The sequence below is a fragment of the Bombus bifarius genome, unplaced genomic scaffold (genome assembly GCF_011952205.1).
Source record: "Bombus bifarius isolate JDL3187 unplaced genomic scaffold, Bbif_JDL3187 scf7180000008190, whole genome shotgun sequence".
NCBI lineage: Eukaryota > Metazoa > Arthropoda > Insecta > Hymenoptera > Apidae > Bombus > Bombus bifarius.
The window spans coordinates 1139086-1157274 of record NW_022884499.1 but is presented as its reverse complement, the minus strand read 5'-3'; the positions used below and the strand labels follow the sequence as shown (position 1 = coordinate 1157274).

The 18189-nt window shown below is 37.7% G+C and overlaps 2 protein-coding genes across 3 annotated transcripts in view; one reads left to right on the top strand and one right to left on the bottom strand.

Annotated features, from left to right (window-relative positions):
• Positions 1-18189, bottom strand: part of LOC117209684 (photoreceptor-specific nuclear receptor-like) — a 29799-nt gene that overhangs the window by 1351 nt on the left and 10259 nt on the right. Inside the window, exons 4-9 of one of the 2 annotated variants that reach the window (XM_033451941.1) lie at positions 14444-14547; positions 13941-13973; positions 7636-7750; positions 1221-1336; positions 865-1076; positions 212-500 (exon numbers count right to left, since the gene is read on the bottom strand). In XM_033451941.1, coding sequence (XP_033307832.1) covers positions 212-500; positions 865-1076; positions 1221-1336; positions 7636-7750; positions 13941-13973; positions 14444-14547 — 869 coding nt within the window. The remainder of the gene's footprint in view (positions 1-211; positions 501-864; positions 1077-1220; positions 1337-7635; positions 7751-13940; positions 13974-14443; positions 14548-18189) is intronic. The other variant, XM_033451942.1, reaches the window with a different exon arrangement.
• On the top strand, positions 2359-4793 carry LOC117209683 (centrosomal protein of 78 kDa-like). The gene has a single exon (XM_033451940.1). It carries the CDS (start codon positions 2535-2537, stop codon positions 4620-4622), a length of 2088 nt encoding a protein of 695 aa, XP_033307831.1. The 5' UTR covers positions 2359-2534; the 3' UTR covers positions 4623-4793.

Sequence of the window (18189 nt, the reverse complement as noted above, 5' to 3'; positions counted from 1 at the left end):
AAAATTCCGTTTTGGATTTTGTGTTCTATTATTTTATAATACAATATAAATCTTCGATAAAAAAATAGGAGGATAAACATGTCAATCAGTAATTATTCAATGATAGTACAGATAAATTAATTGACGAAGAATAATTGAATAATTAGAACTTGATATTTCGTTGTCTGGTACGCGACTACAATTTTCCACGACGATTAATTTTACCACGAACCTGGTCGAAATAGTACTATAGCCTTCATACAGGCAAATTCGGCAGGATCAACCATGACAGCCTTATATCTCTGCAAGGTATCGTGCAAATGCCTCACATCTGCTGCAACTTGACTCGGTTTGCCCGTGGTAGTTTGCATATGGATTCCGGAATGAGGGTGCGGATGCGGCGACAGAGTCAAGGCAGTCAGTTCCGCGGAATTGAAGAGAGGCGACGATTCGAGTGGAAGGCACCACTGTACTGCGTTCAGAAGGAAAAGCTCTGACCAGGCCTCTTCTAAAAGTATCACCTATCACGAGTAGCGTGATTTCAATTATCAAATTTTATAGAATAAAATGGAATTATTTGTATTACCTAAGTTTCAAACTTTTAAAATTCAATCTTAAACTCTGCACATAATCGTCATAAATAAAAATAAAGAAAAACACGGAAAATATAGAAAAGGAAAAGATGACTTTGGTAACTTTCTGGCAATATTTCTTCATAAATTAAGAAATTGAGAAAAATTGAAGTTGATTAATTTGGCTTTTAAGAGGCTCACGTATCGATAAAATGAATAATCAATAATTATTAGAATGGAAAAAATGCTATTTTCTGTGTTCGATTGGGTTTAAGATGAAAAGTAAGGAAAGAAGTTGAATGTTTCAAGGTACCTGATCCCTGAAAGGCAAACTCGCGAAAGACGGAAGATTCTTGGCCCACTTTACAGCCATGAAAAGCAATCTAGCACTGGTTTCGTAGACCGTTTCAGCACTAGCAGGCGAATACAACGAGGGAATCACAGGCGGAATTTGCGTGCAACCGCTTCTTTGGGGTGTCAATGGTTCCTCATTTGTTACGTCTATACTATCTTCAGATGCATTTCCTGTTGCAGAATATTATGACCCATTGTTAAAGCAAGCATGCATTACTTTCATCAAAATAAAAGGAAAAGAATAAAAAAGTATTTATTGGAAAATCTTTTTCTTATTTATTTAATTAATAAAAAAGAGATAAAATGGACGAATACCATCTTCATTATCCTGCCGCGGTGGTGTTGGAGGATTCGTCGAATTTGTTGTCGGTGCAACGGTGGGTAAAGGCAATGGTGTCGTGTATCTCGCCATAGCTAAAGACACAGGTGGTCTGAAAAATCACATTTTACAGAATTCTATTTAGAATCTTGGTCAAATCATTTCTAAAAAGTAATAAATTGATATATATTTAAATTTTATAGTTTTTTCCTACAATTATTTTACCATTCTTCTTTTCCTTTATTTATAATATAAATTATATTTAAAAATTATTTTTTCTCAAATTTCCAATAACGCAAATCTAAATCTACAAAATTTCTATGGAAAACTATTAATTAGTTATTTCACCTATTTCGTATAAAATGAAAATTAATCTAGAATCTCGAATTCGATTGATTAAAGTAACAAGGTTCGACAAATAGCATCGATTGTGTGCACGATCCGCAGCAACTTTAATTTGTTCACTCGCGAGTTTTGTTTGCATACTTTTAGCGTATGCCGCGTAGAAATTTCGTTTTGTCGAATTCGGGTAGGTAGGTGGGTGAATATAGGTCGTCCTGTGCCAGAAACACGTGATTTGTATCTTCTGCGAACGGATTCGTTGTTAAAAGTTTCGAGACTAATTTTGAGTCGTAATTGTCGGAAAGGCTGACACATTGCAGATGACGGTGTGTGATAAAATTGCGGTTAATGTACCAACAAGGCAGCAAGAGCGAAAGTGAGTACATTTATATAAAATTTGGGAAATTTATTATATATATGTGTTCAAATATTCTCAATATCGTGAATGTTATTTCAAATTAATTTCATTATTTTTGTAATATCATTATTAATGCTTTCTTCTGTTGTTGACAACAAAAGAATTTTATTTTTTGTATAAAGATATTCTAACTATTAGTTAACAATAGCTTGAATAATAATTATACAGCCTATTTTATTTTATCAATTTCAATGTCAACGGAATACAAAATTTACTGCCCATCCCTCAATTTTGTCCCTTTGGTGCAATAAACCAAATCAAATAAAAAGAAAAAATTCTGTATTTTAAATATTCTACATTTTGTTCACAAAATGTTTCATATTTGATAAATGAAATGCTAAAGTTAGAAATGCTAAAGTGCGCATGAACGACAGAACACAATATGTCACGCGATATGTACAAAAATATTCAAAGCAGATTCTAGATCGTTTCTTTAAACCAGGAACTAGCATCTTTGAACGAAGCGATCACCGCCACCCTGTCACCTACCACGAAGCCCGCAGTTGACCAAGGCAAGGTCAATGCACCGTTTTCCGTGTCATCATCCAAGATGGCGATTCCGAACAGCCGAAACTTCGCCAACTGCTACATGGAACTGTGCAAACAACAACGTCTTCGTCCCTTGCCAGTTATCTGCGTGACACTGCCCCATAGTTTAGATTTCACCACCGATCGCGTCAAAATGGACGACTGGGGTCCCATTTTAAATTCTCTGTCGCTTGATCGTAGCCTACGATCAATTAGTGTTCGCAGCAGGTATCAGTGTCGGAAACCATTGGAAGAAATTAACTCGGAAGACAAGGCTAGAACGATGGGCAAGGCACCTGTCGTATTGTCTCGATATCTCTTAGAATGGTTGTCGCATAGCGTGGCTCAGTGCGTCAGAAACTCGCCGGTTCTAACTAATCTGGAGCTGGAAGGAATCCCTTTTCCGCCAGACTGCTTGGCGGTGCTTTGCGTGGGTCTGTCACACACGCACACGCTCCATTATCTCTCTCTTCAGCGTTGTTACATCGGTGACAGCTCTTGCGAAGTTTTATGTCGCACGGTGGCCGACGTCCCAAGCGTCAGGTCACTGAATCTCAGCTACTGTGACTTAACGTGCAAATGTGGGCCAGCCCTGGCAGCGGCGTTGTGTAGACAAAAGTTGTTGCTCTATCACGATACTTGGAAGCAATCACTCAGGTACCAAGAGCCGAATCTCGAGGCAATGTCTGGGTTACGTCGTTTGACCCTGAACGATAATCCTCAATTGGGTGACGCGGCGGTGATCGAACTGATCGAAGCAGTGAGAGACAGTCTTTGGCTGAAGGCGTTGGACCTGCAGCGCTGTGGATTGACCGATAAGATCGGTAAAGATCTTCTGGAACTACTGGATCATAATAACACTCTGAGTATTCTGGACGTTAGACAAAATGCGAACTTGAACGAGGCACTGATAAAGGAGGTGGTCAAGAGGCTAGAGGAGAATAACGTTGATACGAAGTCTGAATACCGATGGCTGGGTTTACCACAACACGATCGAAGAGTGGTATCAGCAGGCACTGGAAAGAGGAACGAGAATGTGAATCACGGAAAACCTCCGATCAGACCACGTAGCGCTATAACAGAGTATAAGAGGACTTATCAGTCTGCACGGAGAAAGACAGTTAATCTGGTGAATGACGCGAAGAAAACGAAAATGAGACCTCACGTTCCACCGTATAAGAACAGACAGCCACACCATCAAGAGCAACAGCAGATCGTTCAAAATGGTCAGACCAAGTCGAAGATATCTCTCCATTTGGATCTCCAGTCTCACATACAACCTGTGATGGGCGATGCTTGTCAAAACAATGTTCAATCGTACACGGATAGTGTTCAGGCTGATACCGACAGATCCTCTTCGAAGAATTTAGAACTAATAAAGGTCGATGTTGCGACGCAGATGACGGATGATCTAGAGACGGAGGATTCCGTTAGAATTCAGAAGATCCAGATTCAATTAGCTGAAGCAAAGGCTGAACACGATCGTCTTCTCGAAGATACGAGACGAAGCGGGTTATTGCTGGCTGAAGAACGAGGGCGACGCGAGGCTGCCGAGGAGCAGTTGAACGAGATGAAGAACAATCTGGTTGAGCTGGAGAACGCTTTGAAAGAGAAGGAACAGGAAACGAGCGGATTTCTGTTGCTTAGCCAGCAGTCTTTTGATGAGATTTGCAGCTCCTTCGATAGATTGCTGAACATGCTGGACAGCGTGACGAAAATTCCGAGCGCTAATAGGAGGGACACGACGGAAGCCGCCATTGTCAAGGCAGATATAAAGAGACGGGTCGCTTCTGTCATCAGGGAAACGAAATCGGAGAATCTGAGGCGAGGATTCATCGTGGACATCGACGAGGACGACTCGGTCAGGTACACGGAGCCGATCAAGAAATTTGCCAAGTCGGAAAGTGACATGAGATCTGCGTTACCACCGATATCGACGTATCATTTGGAAAGGAATATAGGAGATAGTCCAGATATAGGTTCACCAACCTTACAAAGGGTTCCACGTAACGAAAAGCATGTGATGTCTCCCAGAGCGAGGGCTAGGGCGTTATTCGCCCAAATTATTCAAGGGGATACTGTGCTTGATTTTTACAATCATATGGATTAGCATTTATATAGATTCGAAAATTGGGAGTAAGATTTAAAAACGAGATTGTGTACAGTGTATAGGCGCATAGCTTTTATAGAAATAATATAGGTAGATATACACGTAATGAAGAAAACGCACAAGTACACACGCGTCGAACATCGATTCATAATCTGAATTTGCATAATTAACTATCGGTCTAGTAACTACCGTGGAAAAATGGAACTAAGAAACGAAAGAAGATACAAGAAAAGAAAGATAAAATATTTTATAAATTGATTTCAACAGAAAATTTGCAGGAAATATATATATATATATAAATATATATATATTTGTATAGAAGTGTCAAGCTTCGCTTTTCGAGGCGGATTAACAATCGCACCGAATTAAAACAATTCCGATGACAGAGCTTCTATGAGCTCTGAAACGTATCGCGAATCGATAACTAACGAGAAGTCGCGTTGGTACCGATTTGTACAGCTACGTATTTTTTCTTAACTTATTATAAATGGAATAAACAGCATTTATTCCTTTCAACGAGTATCATATCGTTCACGCGAAACATGCGTGTTATAATTAGCTCACGCAAAAATTTAATTCTTCCGTTCGGCCATAATATCGATATCGTTTCTCTTGTTCTCATTGTGCTACACCTTCCGTGAAATTTCCCCCGAAATGTGGGTCAGCAATGCTTCCAACACTATCATCGAAGGTTAACGTGCAAATAAAGCTCGATCGAGCTTACACAATTTCAATATTCGATCTATATCCGGATATAGCCGTGAATGGATAAGAAAGGACCGAAAGGATAAAACGTTTTGTTAAACTACACGAGATATCTTATTAGCGACTATCCTACGATGTCACCCAAGACTGATATTTACGTAAATACGAAACTAAAATAAATTTCTTATTCATCTGGATTTCAGTACGCCTTCGGTTTTAACAAAAGACAATTATCCGTAATCGATTGTTTCGACGATCATACTGACATTATCAAACCGTAGTGTTGTTTCAAAGCGTTTATTTATAGAGAAATTACAGGATCACGAATCGTCTCAATCTTTCTATGATTCCAGAATATAAGAAATGTAATGCTCTGTGTATAAATCGTTGCAAAATTAGTCAGTACAGCTGACTTCGTTTAACCGTCTATAAATTAAGCTTGTTACCTCATGTACAATGCTGCTTCAGATTACCGCCTCTGTAACTCAGCTTTTCTAAAAATATTCGAACATTTTATGCAGAAAATTCTTCTTTTATTTCATGTTCGTACATATCATAAAGAGTAATTATACCATCGTGCATAATTGCGTAGGAATGAACGGAATTCTTTAACCTGTTAATGGGAAAAGATGAGTTAACTCGTCGCTTTTCAATCTCTTGGACACAATATTTATGGATTTCCTGTTTTTATATTATATCGTGCTAAAAATGAATTATGTCCTATTTATATTTAACACAATTAAAATCGATTAGTCTGAAGTTGATCTTCCGTCATTAATTTTTAATTAAAGGATGACTTGCTTAATAGGTTAATCCTATCCATTCAGAAATATTACTGCAAAGAATTTGATGTGATGTCGAATAATTTAATATCTTTTATCTTGAGATATATATATCTAACTTTTTCCCTCGTTTTCTAAGATCTAAGGAACAATAGATATCTCCGAGTTATCTCTTTTCAATGATTTTCAAATATCCTATTCTTGAGAGAAATAATCGTATGCATAACCACGAGATATAGTATATATTTAAGTAATAACTACACCTGCAATAAGTATTTACACGTATTCACATCTTTCAATAAATTTTCCGTCTTTCTTATCAGTTTCTACATTTCACTTTCACAGTATCAAATTCTTGTAGTCATGTGAAGGCAGTACTAAATGATACGAAATTTATTATGCCAATATACTAATATACTGGATCTAATTAAATGCTATAGCAAATACAGTAAATGTGCAAAAGCTTATAGCCAGGAGGCTAAAAGGAAACAATTCAAGTTACAATTTGTTACAGTTAATAGTTGAACATTAATGATAGAAGAATAAACTGGAGCAATCATATCAAAAGATACACGGTGAGAAAAGAAGGCGATAATTTCGAGAAAGCTGCGGCTATCGACGCCGAGCATCGTCGGCACGCTCGCTGTCGCTTTTAACGTTCACCCCTTGGCGCTCTATGGATTTTCCATTAGTTCCAACCTGAGTACTCGGTTACCTGAAAAACGGTCAGCCACGGGCTACTAGTCAAAGGTAATTTTTCATGATAGATCACGCTCGGCGTGGCGTGTCGCGAGCGCGCTTGCTCACGACGGCGAAAAGTATGCTGCTGTGCAGCAGAAGATCAAACGTGCCAACAACGTCGTCGCCTCTCTTGCTCTTATCGTTGTTGCTCCCGATGAATCGCCGATTATCGATCGTTAAGCCCTCGCTGTTACCTTTAATCCCCCTCCATGACTGACCACATGGATCCATTCGACGATTCATCGTGCCTTTGCGTCACCTAAATACACGTAACGCGGGATCCAATATGTGAAAATATATATCTTGGTGTTCGAAGAAGTAGAACGAGGATCTTGGATAATTATAGAGATAATTCTTGGTTTGTGTAAGTTTTGATTGTAGCTTTTATTATAGAATTCTATTTGTCTGAACTACATTTAGTAGAACGAAATTTTAGTTAGTGCTTGATTGTCCATTTATTCAAACACAGAACTCTATTATCAGATTGCTAATATCTATACTAATTTATATTTTTATGAACTAGGAAGCTCAGATATAGGCAAAGATTTATTTCATCCACTAAGTATTATAACAAGTACTGTAGTTTCAAAATTCTATATATTTTTGCATATGTGAATTTTATGGAATAATGTTCCTTTAAATTTTCTACCTACCGTATGAACTCGAATTATATTTTTGAGATATAATTTTAGCCATTCAGTGTTCTATTGAGAACCACGTGAAGCTGCACATATCAGCAAATATTTGCAAATTAAAAGGGCGAAGGATAAAATATAATGGCTTACCCAAAAACACCGACGGCTACTGCTGCCTCTCGAAGCGCGCGTTCCTGGTCCATCTCGACGAGAGCCTCTGGTCTAATGGTGGCAGTGTTTCTGGGTTGCCGTTCATTCTGTACAGCTGAAACAGAAGCGTACACCTTCGATGTAACGTCGATAACAGGCGTTAATTGCAGCCACGAATTAATTACACGCCTCCGTGTACTGCCTCGCGCGTGCTTCAGCCAGCGCCATCGAACGTAATGTCTTTCGGAATTTGCGCACAATTTGCGAAATTGTACACATTGTGATTAATTGCTTGTCAATCCTCAAGGAAACGAACAATCTTGTTCGAGGTTTTTAACCTTACAAATTGATAACAGATCAAGATTATTGTTTTCCTTCGACGTATCGAACGTGAAGATAAAAATAGTGGCGTGTATTTTTATCAGAGAAGGGGTGAGGAAGCCATTATATATTTTACGTTGAAAAACGTTCTATATTTGGGAAACAATATAATAATAATAATTATAGAAATATCTGAAATCTATTAAAAAAAATTAATAAATCATCTAAACGATCTTTATTTATTAAATCTATAAATAAACTTCAACTTCAAATATTTTTTTATTCTTTATACGCTTCGAAACATATATCTAAATTTTTAGATAGATGAAGTTTTTAATATAGTAATTGACCTATAAGAAACATGGTACTAAATTTTAGATAATTCTAGTTCTTAACATAATAATTCCTTTATAAGTATTATCAGTATAATTGTCGATGCATGTTTTCCAGTTGAGCTAAAATTAAGTAATGTTCGTGTATAATATTATGCAATAGCGCAATTCCAAGAACAAGGTTTCCGTTCTGAGAGAACAAAACGATCAACTAAACCAGACAATCGAGCGTCGTTCATGGTATGTCTCTCGATAATGTCTCTCCACTGTGTTCGTTACATGGAATATCCTCTCCCCTGTAGAGTTTCTTGGTTATTGAAATATCAGTGGAGTTCGCTGGTTCGACGAGTCTTGCCAGATTAATCGGGGAACAAACGATTGGCCACCACCCTCTCGTCAAACTCACGTAACGCAGCGTTATATCACGCCAGTGGCCTGCGACTGACAAGCGTGAATTTAACAGACGTGTAGGAATCAGCCGCGTTTATTGTTTGTATATATTGCCGTTCGATAATTCCCATTCGGCTGCCAGCTAACGGAAGACGAGGTTCCACCTCTGGAAACCTTATGCACCGTAGACTACCAGAAAATGGAGTAATATTCCCTTCTCGTATTTTCAGCGACGTGTATTTTCATCAGGATTGAATTAATACGCGAAATCGAAATGGGAAGTAGAAGGGCTTTGCTTTGTTTGCTTAATGCTTAACTTGGCGTTCTGACCTTCGAAAATGATTATATTAGGGGCACAATAAGGATAATAAGGATACATTAAGGGGTGAAATAAAGACAAAGTATTATTCTTTTGATGTTTGGCGTGTTTCACTACAAAAGTGAATTTTAGGATAAGCAGGAAAATGAAAAATGGTGTGTTAAATATCAAAATTTAAATTTTGATTATATTGGCATATCAAATATAGACAAAATATTGGGGTGTTCTGGTATAAAACTGAATCGTAAGATAAATAGAAAAAAGGAATGAAGTGGCAAAATGAAAATTGGAATTTTGGAGTGTTCTATTTTAACATAAGTAGAAAAGCGAAAGATTGTATATTAGTGACTTCAATTTAAATTTTGATGTAGAAGGTGTGGCGATTTATGTTTAAGTTCCTTTCTTCGTATTGTCACACAGTGTGGTCTGATAAGAGCATCATGAAATATTTACACAACTGCGAAAGGAACAATATTGTTTTTGGTATTCTATAGAGGGCAAATCAACAAAAGGTTATTCATAATAAGTTATAACACGAATATTTATATTTTAATAACATTGAATGAAGAACATACTGCACCTATTTTCTCCTTTTATTAGTTTATCTTTGTTATGTTCAGAAATGCCTTCGAATAATGTGGGGAACCAAATTACTCAAAACATAAAATGGACATTTACCAGTGCACCATGTTCGATGATGTAATAATGATAATTGAAAAATTAGCAATCGTTGTTAATCCTAAAAAATCAGCAAAGCTTCGCAAAAACTACATATTTGCAAAAATTAAAAGGAAATGGTAAATTAAATCTGATCAAAGAAATTTGAAACGAATTAGATAGAAAATATAAAGAAGTTTAACCAGTATCATTTACCACATGCACAAATTTCTTCCAAACTCTGCCAATATAATCATGATATGTACATAGTCCAGCCTCGTACAGTACTAATGAAGTTTCGAAATGTTCGTATTAAACACGTAATATATTCATTAAAAGTACCTAAAAATGTCCAAATACTTTCGCGAGCCACTGTATAAGTGTTCCAACGCTTATAAATGTTAGCGTACATTTCCCCTATCGCTAAAAAACACCTGAAAATTTCCATCTTCATTCGAAAAGCGTGTCTCAAGGCAGGAAATACTGATGGTCAACATCTTCGACTTTCCGCAAAGGCTGTACCACAAAGACGCGACAATTCCATCCATTTCCATTCCCAAGAGAGAAGACTCGTGACGTCGGGCACATGCTAATGGCGTTGCGATTAGGGCACTCAGTGGTGTGTAATGGCCAGCAGAATTTTTTTTTCCAGCTTCCCCCTTTTTAGCGTGGCACGGGTGCACAGTAATTTCGTAATAATAAAAAGCGTGCCGCGGCTCACTTTACCTACGCGTCGTGCTGCCTGCTGAGCGGCTTAATAGGATCCTCCTACTTCGTCAAGCCTTTTGCATCCGGCTCTCTGTCTCTCTCGTTTTTTTCTGTTCCCGGAGCTTTCTTCCCTTGCTTCGCCCTCGCTCTCTCACTTTTTCTCTCGTTTACCCTGCCGGTGGAAAAGATAAACGCCCTTCCGCCGGTCGCGTCCCCGGGAAATTTTTCTTGTCCGCGTGTGTAACGCGTCGTGCTTTCCCTTTTGTCTTTTTAACTCTTCAGTCCGCTTATTTTCACACACCCCCCTTCCTTTTCCTTTTTTCCTCTGTCTTCTTCTCTTTTCTTCTTTTTCCACGTGCCTTTGATTTTCTTTTTTTAATGCATCAACCCGCGATTCGAGGTGTTGTGGATACTTAAGGACACTAGGGGGAGACTTCACTCGAGAACTTCTAACTTGGAAATAGATTTCGGATATCGCTGTGACATTATGTCGTTGATAAGTTTTATAAAATGTTAATACAGGGTGGTTTTATAATTAATGTATACGCATATGAACACCGTAGGTGAAAGATAGACCACTTCTACACACGTTTCTGTTTTTCCTGTCTTTTTATAGAAGAGCTGTTTCACTTAAAATTTTATATTGAAATTATCTTTTCATCTATCTTCAAACGAAGGGATATCAATTATCATTGCTCGATCTACCACACACAAATCAACCGTTAGAATGATCGCTACCGCGTGTTGCGGTTGGCCTCCGATGAAAATCGCGTATGCAGAGCGGCAAAACATGAAACACGCAGCGAAGACATGCCGCATGCAGAGAATAGTGCGGTTGGCCGCGACGGGCGAAAACGATGTCGGGCGTCGTAAACACCGCGGTCGTTAGCGACGGTCGCGTGGCCGTCGCCGAGCCCCGAAGGGTTAATTGGGGGAAATAAACGTATGCAACGTGCGACCGATCCTTGTACGCAAAAATCCTCGCGCTCCTCGTTGTCTGGCGCGCGCCCTTTCCTCGCGTCTGCTCAAGGGACGCGCGTGTATCGCACGATGACAAGGAATCCGTTAGCGGAGGCGTACAGAGAAAGAGAGCACAGCAAATTGTGTCATAACGGTGGGCGAGAAAGGAAGGGACAGAAAATGCGGAAGAAGCAAAGTGAAAAAGGGAGGCAGACCTCCCACGGTGAGCTTCACGCAAATGAGAGTGAAACGATCTGTAAAAGGGCGTTTATCTCCCTGGTGTGAAACTACATGTCGTAGACGCCGGCACCATGGGAAGGGTTCACACCGGATAGAGAAGTTTCTCTGCTTATCGAACGAGAAGAATTAACGATTGTAATTACGAGGAATTACGCCTGGAGAAACGACGTGCCATCGATAAATGGACGGGATGGTAGATCGGTTACCTGGACTTTTGATTATTCCGCCTGATGGAAATGGAAAATGTGTTTAAAGTGTGATATTTTTATTGAATGATTATATCAATACAGGTAACGATTTTAGATATATTGATTGAATATATTGAGTGATTCGATGTATTTAGTTGATTGAATAATTTTTGGTATTTTTATATTAATATTATGATATTATAAAATATAACATCATCAAGAGAAGCTTTGCGAACGTTATTAGCTTTTTCTCCAAGAAAGATATAAATCCATTTTTGTTGATGTTCCGACGTTTATGTCATTCGGTGACTAAAAAAACAAATTTTAATAACATATCGTTGAAAGTAAAATTTGCCAGAAGTATTGAAATACGTGGTTTTATTTATCTGTGGAATAAAAACGATAAAAAATGAAACCATTTAACGTCACATGAAATTAGGGAAAATACTGAAATTTTTGTCTCTATCCCTTAAAGATCAGTTAGAAAATTGTTGTGCCTCTAAAAACGTAACTATCAACAAAATTAGTATCAAAACCATGAAAACAACCCCCTTTCCGCATTTCAACAATTTCTATCACTTACTGATTAGTTCTCTAGTATTTCTAGCATCATTCTCTAGTTCTGGACGAAACACTCTTCGCCTTCCTTTCTCCACATCGTTCTGTCTCGTTCCTACTTCATTCCCGCCCACTCCCACGTTGATAACCATCAACAAAATTAATACCAAAAGTGTAAAAATAATCTCCTTCCTGTATACCAATTTATAATAGAATAGCAACATCATGGCAAACAATTATTCACGATGCAAGCAGAGGCACCTACAAAACGATATTAATCAAACAATGATCTATGTACATCAATTGCTTGCAGAAAAATAGCAACACACAAACTGATATATCGGAAGATGAAATCGCGAAAGTTTACGAAATATCTTGGTCTTCATCGCGAAGCGTAACTCCCGACGCTGGGCAATCTAATTTCCCGGGGAAACGACTGACGTTCCATAGAAACGTCATCGTACCGGTCGCCAAGGGAACCAGAATCCAATTGGAAGTATTTCTTCTTACGACGTCAAGTTCGGCAATAAGAAAGTTGGCGCGCGCCGCGGGACGAGTTTCCGCGGGGACGACGCGACGGAAGAAAAAAGAAAAGGAAGACGATGGAACAACGTTGGAAAAAGGGGGAAATGCTCTTTTGCCGTGGCAGGTGCGCCTGTTCGCTGGCTGAGAAGGCATTAAGAGTTGAATCGAACGGTGCCGCCAAAGCGGACCAAACCACCCCGTGCCAATCGCTCCGCCTTTATCCAGTTATTTATGTCGCGAACATAAAGGACCCTCGCTCGAATTCCGCTCTTCAACGAAGAGAAAAGAGAAAACGTGCCGTTGATTGATTTCCACAATACGGGTTTACCTGCGGAAATAGATAATCTAATATATCGATAGCCGGTGAGATGCATTGGCAACCCTCTAAAAGGAGAGAGAGATATTTTTCTTTTGCTCCGAAAATCGCGATTTGTGTCGACAAAGTTGATGTGAAGTATCTTTTGGTAAAACGTCTTTTGGTAAACGTTTAGATGTTGAAAGATATGAAGACCACAGAAGAAAGATATGCTGGGTACATGTTTGTTGATTTTAAAAATTAAATCATTTGCGTGGAATTTTCTTAACAATTCAAGAAAACTCTTTTGGAATTTTTCTCATTAGCTTAGATACATATATTTCTTTATTTAATTACACAAACGAGTTAGCGGATGTTAAATGTAAGTGTGTATGTATATGAAATATACATACTTTTGCAGAAATTACTTATTATAAAAGGAGTTTCGGTGGAATAATGGTATCTTGGATGTTATAAATGTTTGAGCAAAATAAATGTAAATGATTCGTAAAATCTTTCTTTTGGCTTGAATTTTGGTAGGATTTTTTATGTTTTTGATGTTTTATAAGGATTACATATTTTGGGGAGTTTTATTGACGATCTAAATAAATTATGATATGAAATTTGAGATTTTAAACTGAGTCGGTTTTAGATATTTGATTTCTAATTTACACATGGATGCTTTTATCCCAAAGAAAATTGATTTTTCATTTTTTCGAAGTTTCCTTAAAAAGACACCGACACTTTTTTTCAATTCACTTTAATTAACTCGCATAAGTCGATTAAGAGGAAAGTAATTGTTTTATGCTCACCATACAGCATCCATGAAGTGGAAGAGACATGTTCTTTAAAACGTAACAAAAAAAAAATGAGTTTCTATTTAGAACGAGTTAAGTTCAAGCGTTCAATAAAGAAGAAAACTTATTCGTTGTTCACAGAATTGTTTTTTGTTTTATCTAAAAATCAATTCTGAAGGTTTACTGTTTACGCTTTCCATCATATTTGAACATTTTGAACAACTTCATTGGTTCGACGAAGAAAATGGAAGTTTATTGCTCAGGAAGCGAATTATTCCTCGCACGAAGTTATCCCAAATGTGTCAACTTTTACAATATTCTTTTAAATTTTACATCATTTCATTAATGTGTAAAATATAGATTATTCGTTTAATTCGCCGAATATTGTTTCTTATACTAATCTATAATGAGGAATAAGGACTAAAACGAAGTACATAAAAGATATGAGGTAATTTTCACGATAAAATGAATCGCGTGCTTATCGAATATCTCCCCTAATATTTAATTCAGTTACTCACCGTCTTTATTCATTCCCATCTGCATACATTTCTTCAAACGGCATGCCTGACACTGATTTCGGTGAGCTTTGTCCACAACACATCTTCCGGTACCGGCTTGACATCTGAACATAAAATTTTGCGATACATTTAAGAAGGTTCTAAAAACAAAGAACCTCCATAAATTTTGTGTACTCCCGAATACTTCTCCAACAATTAACTTATCAATTTTATTAATATTATAATCATTAAACGAAATTCGAAGATAGCTTAAATGAAAATCCTGTTTTAAAATTTTCATTCTTATTCTTAATTTGTTTTTTTCTTAATTTCTCATCGGAAGGATTCCTCTCTAAAAAAAAATTTTCATTTTACATATACCTCCAATTTCCATTATTACACTCATCTATATAGCAATTTAATTATGTACGATTTATTTTCATATCGAGTATCAGTAGATTGAAAATGAAGAAGAATTATGACGTGAAAACATCGTTTGCCATTATTGGTGGAAAAGCTCTCTCGGTTGTCGAAATCGATCGATCCTTGACGACGACGTTTCATCGACGACTATCGTAACTTGATGGCTGTTGTCCCTTTCGAAAAGACGACAAATTTCGAGCGCACTTGCCGGAAATCCTGGCTGTGTACTCAGGAGATGGCGTTAAATTCGATTACTTTCATTGTTCAGCTAACCCGGTTATCCTGTTGAGCTGACTAACGTAAAGAGGCTACCGCTCGGGGTCACGTACTTTCTTCTTATCCCTCTTAATTTCATCAAATCCAGCGGTAGCCTCGTGGTGCTTCGTTTCTTAGGGGTTACAATCACTTCTACTTTTCTTTTTCTTCTGCATAACGCGAATCGTTCGACGTAGAAATTAATGTGATTCGTTGCAGTTTTTGTGGATGGTTACCATGTACAGAGACATATTTCGTTTACTCATATTTCGTATTTTCACTCTTTCTTATATGTATTGAGAATCATTTAATAGATTTTCAAATTTAACGTTTTAATAGATACCTACTCATTGTCAGTGTTCTAAAGATTTAGTAACTTTAGCAACTTCCTAAAGTAAAGTATCGAAGTAGATATTAAAACATCAAACTTCTTTCAAGAAATAATGTTCACTATTTAATTGGAGCGCTACAGAGGTAAAAGAACATTAATATTTAATAATTCAAATTTTAACTTAGATATTCAAGTGATATACACTTATTTAATATTGTTCCTTTTTCCATCCAATCGTAATTCCACCGCAATTCATCGAAATATTATACGATTTAGTCAAACGAACGAACAATATTTTTGATCTAAAATGTTATACCTATGAAAGAATAGTATTTTGAGAAAGTATCTGAGACTATCAAAAAGTAATCGTGTAAACAAAGGATGCATAGTCATCTAACGTTTCTGATAGACTTGTCCAAATCTTAGGAATAGTTGTATCAAGGGAAAGATATAGAATACTAGCGATAAATGTGTAGAATGTGCATGTGCAAAGATAATCGGTTGTTAGATAACAGCTGAGAGAGTTGATTTTTTCGTTCTTTCCTTGTATTAAAGGATAACTTCTTCTTTATCAATCATATCCATTTTTACCAACCACAACTGTTCAAACGAAAGGCATGCCTTCCTGTAAACAATTCCCAGTTCCCATGGACAGACGAATCAGAAAAAAGATGTCCACGGTAGTAATTCGATGGTAGTCGCCCGGGGCTCGATCAGGGCGGTCGATCGATTCCCGGGGCTCTGTTAGCGCGATTTTAACTAACGTCACTCACAAGGAGGCGGCTTGATCCAGCGGCGCGACGAAAGGACGCGGCAACCGTCCTGGAACTATCTTGTCCCGAGGCGGTGGAACACGAAGGGCACCGAAGGGTGGCTGCGTGTTGCCGTGCCAGCGGGGTTCCTCTCGCAAATTGATTTGCGTTCACACCCCAGCGAGCCTTCGCTGTGCCGCCTCTGGCCCGTGCAACAACGGGGGATACATCACCCTCGGCCCTCCTCGGCATTCATGCTTCAGAACCACATCATACATTTATTTACGCATCTTTCTATTCTTTTCTTGACCGGCATTGTTTGGCTCATCGAGTTACCGGAAACATGTGCTGCCTGTTATCACGCCCGGAGATCGCGACTACGGATCGTTCAATGACTTGCCCTTCCCCCCTAACATTTAGAAATCCGATGAAGAATGGTTTCACTGATGATTATCGCTATACAATAGTGGAAGCAAGAAATGTGGGCAATATGGTTGAGTTGTCATTTTTGAGAATGAAGGAAATTTGGAGCTTTGATATTATGTTAGAAATTGATGTACGTTTCGGCTCATAAATATTAACTACCGAAAGAGATTAAGTTAAGGACGAAGAACGTAATATACAATAAATACAATATTAGCACATACCCTTATTTTCTAATGATTTATCAGGTTCTATGTACTTCATTTTCATAATATGTAATTTTTGTAGCGATATGCAAATACTAGTAAATGATACAAAATTTAATACGTTTGGTTCAAATTAATATTTTAATGCTATAGTAAATACAATGGTGTGCCAATTCCTTTCATAGCCATTGTATGAAGGACTGACATATATTTTAATATCCATATCAATAGAAATCTGCCAGTAATGTCGTCGACAAGAAAAACACTCGTTTATCGGTCACAGCATGGAACATCTATTGCTCGCAAAATTCGAGTGTATCCCGATGGGAGTTGGTGCGAACTTTCCACGCAATCTGCATCATGCACGATCTATTTAATTGTATCTAACCGATCCGTGAAGTTGGACTTTAATCTGACGATTATGGTTGGTACGCCGCCGCGCTACGGTGCATCGCATCGACACGCATCTGTCGTGGTTCTGTTCCCCTCTACTAGTAATTGGTTATCTGTGCGGAGGCTCTTCAATCTTTACCGCGTTACGACCATTCGACAGGAATTGATAATGAAGAATAAAAAGTTGGTGCAATGGGATACACTCTCGAATAGAAAAGACACGTGGCGAAAATAGTCGATTTTCGATCCGATTTTACATTGTGACAAAACTATACATTAAGTTGATTCATAAGTTTGCGTAGTTTCCATTTCATTTCAGTTGCATATTAAATGCAATTTATAATTGATATTTATGCAAATTCATATTTTTCTGAATACAATAAAAAATATACTCTAAATAGAGATTTCTTTCACCTTTTAAATACTATGATGATGGAGGATACGTAGTTGACTGACAATAAAAATGTTCCAACTAGGTATCAGGAATAATTGGAAGATTAAAAAGATTAAGACGTAATCAAGAGTAAATATAACTGAAGTAGCTGCAATCCTTTTATTTAATAAATTAATTATTAGTTCCATAAATAAAATTATCGTGAAATTATTTCTAAAATCGTGCAAAACCTCCCTTCAAACCTCTCAATCTCTCTGAGTTTTTCACAAATCCCCCATCTCTCTGAAATTATGAATAAACATTGAAACATCTAGTATCTCCCATAAAATGATCACAATACATCCTCAAACCATATGAAATCTTCCTTCAAATTTTCAAACATCTGCCTATCAAGAAAGAAACGACTCAAAAATCTCGGGATATACCCAAGAATACTCCGTAGTCATTGTTGAAGATTATTCGCAGTCTGGTCACGTGCTCAAAGCGACGTAGCTGTAACATTTATTTTCCGAGCATCGACGGGGTTAATAGTTTGTATATCGAGCATCCTTGCGTCGTGTATCTCTTCGACAGGCTTAACGCGCACACCT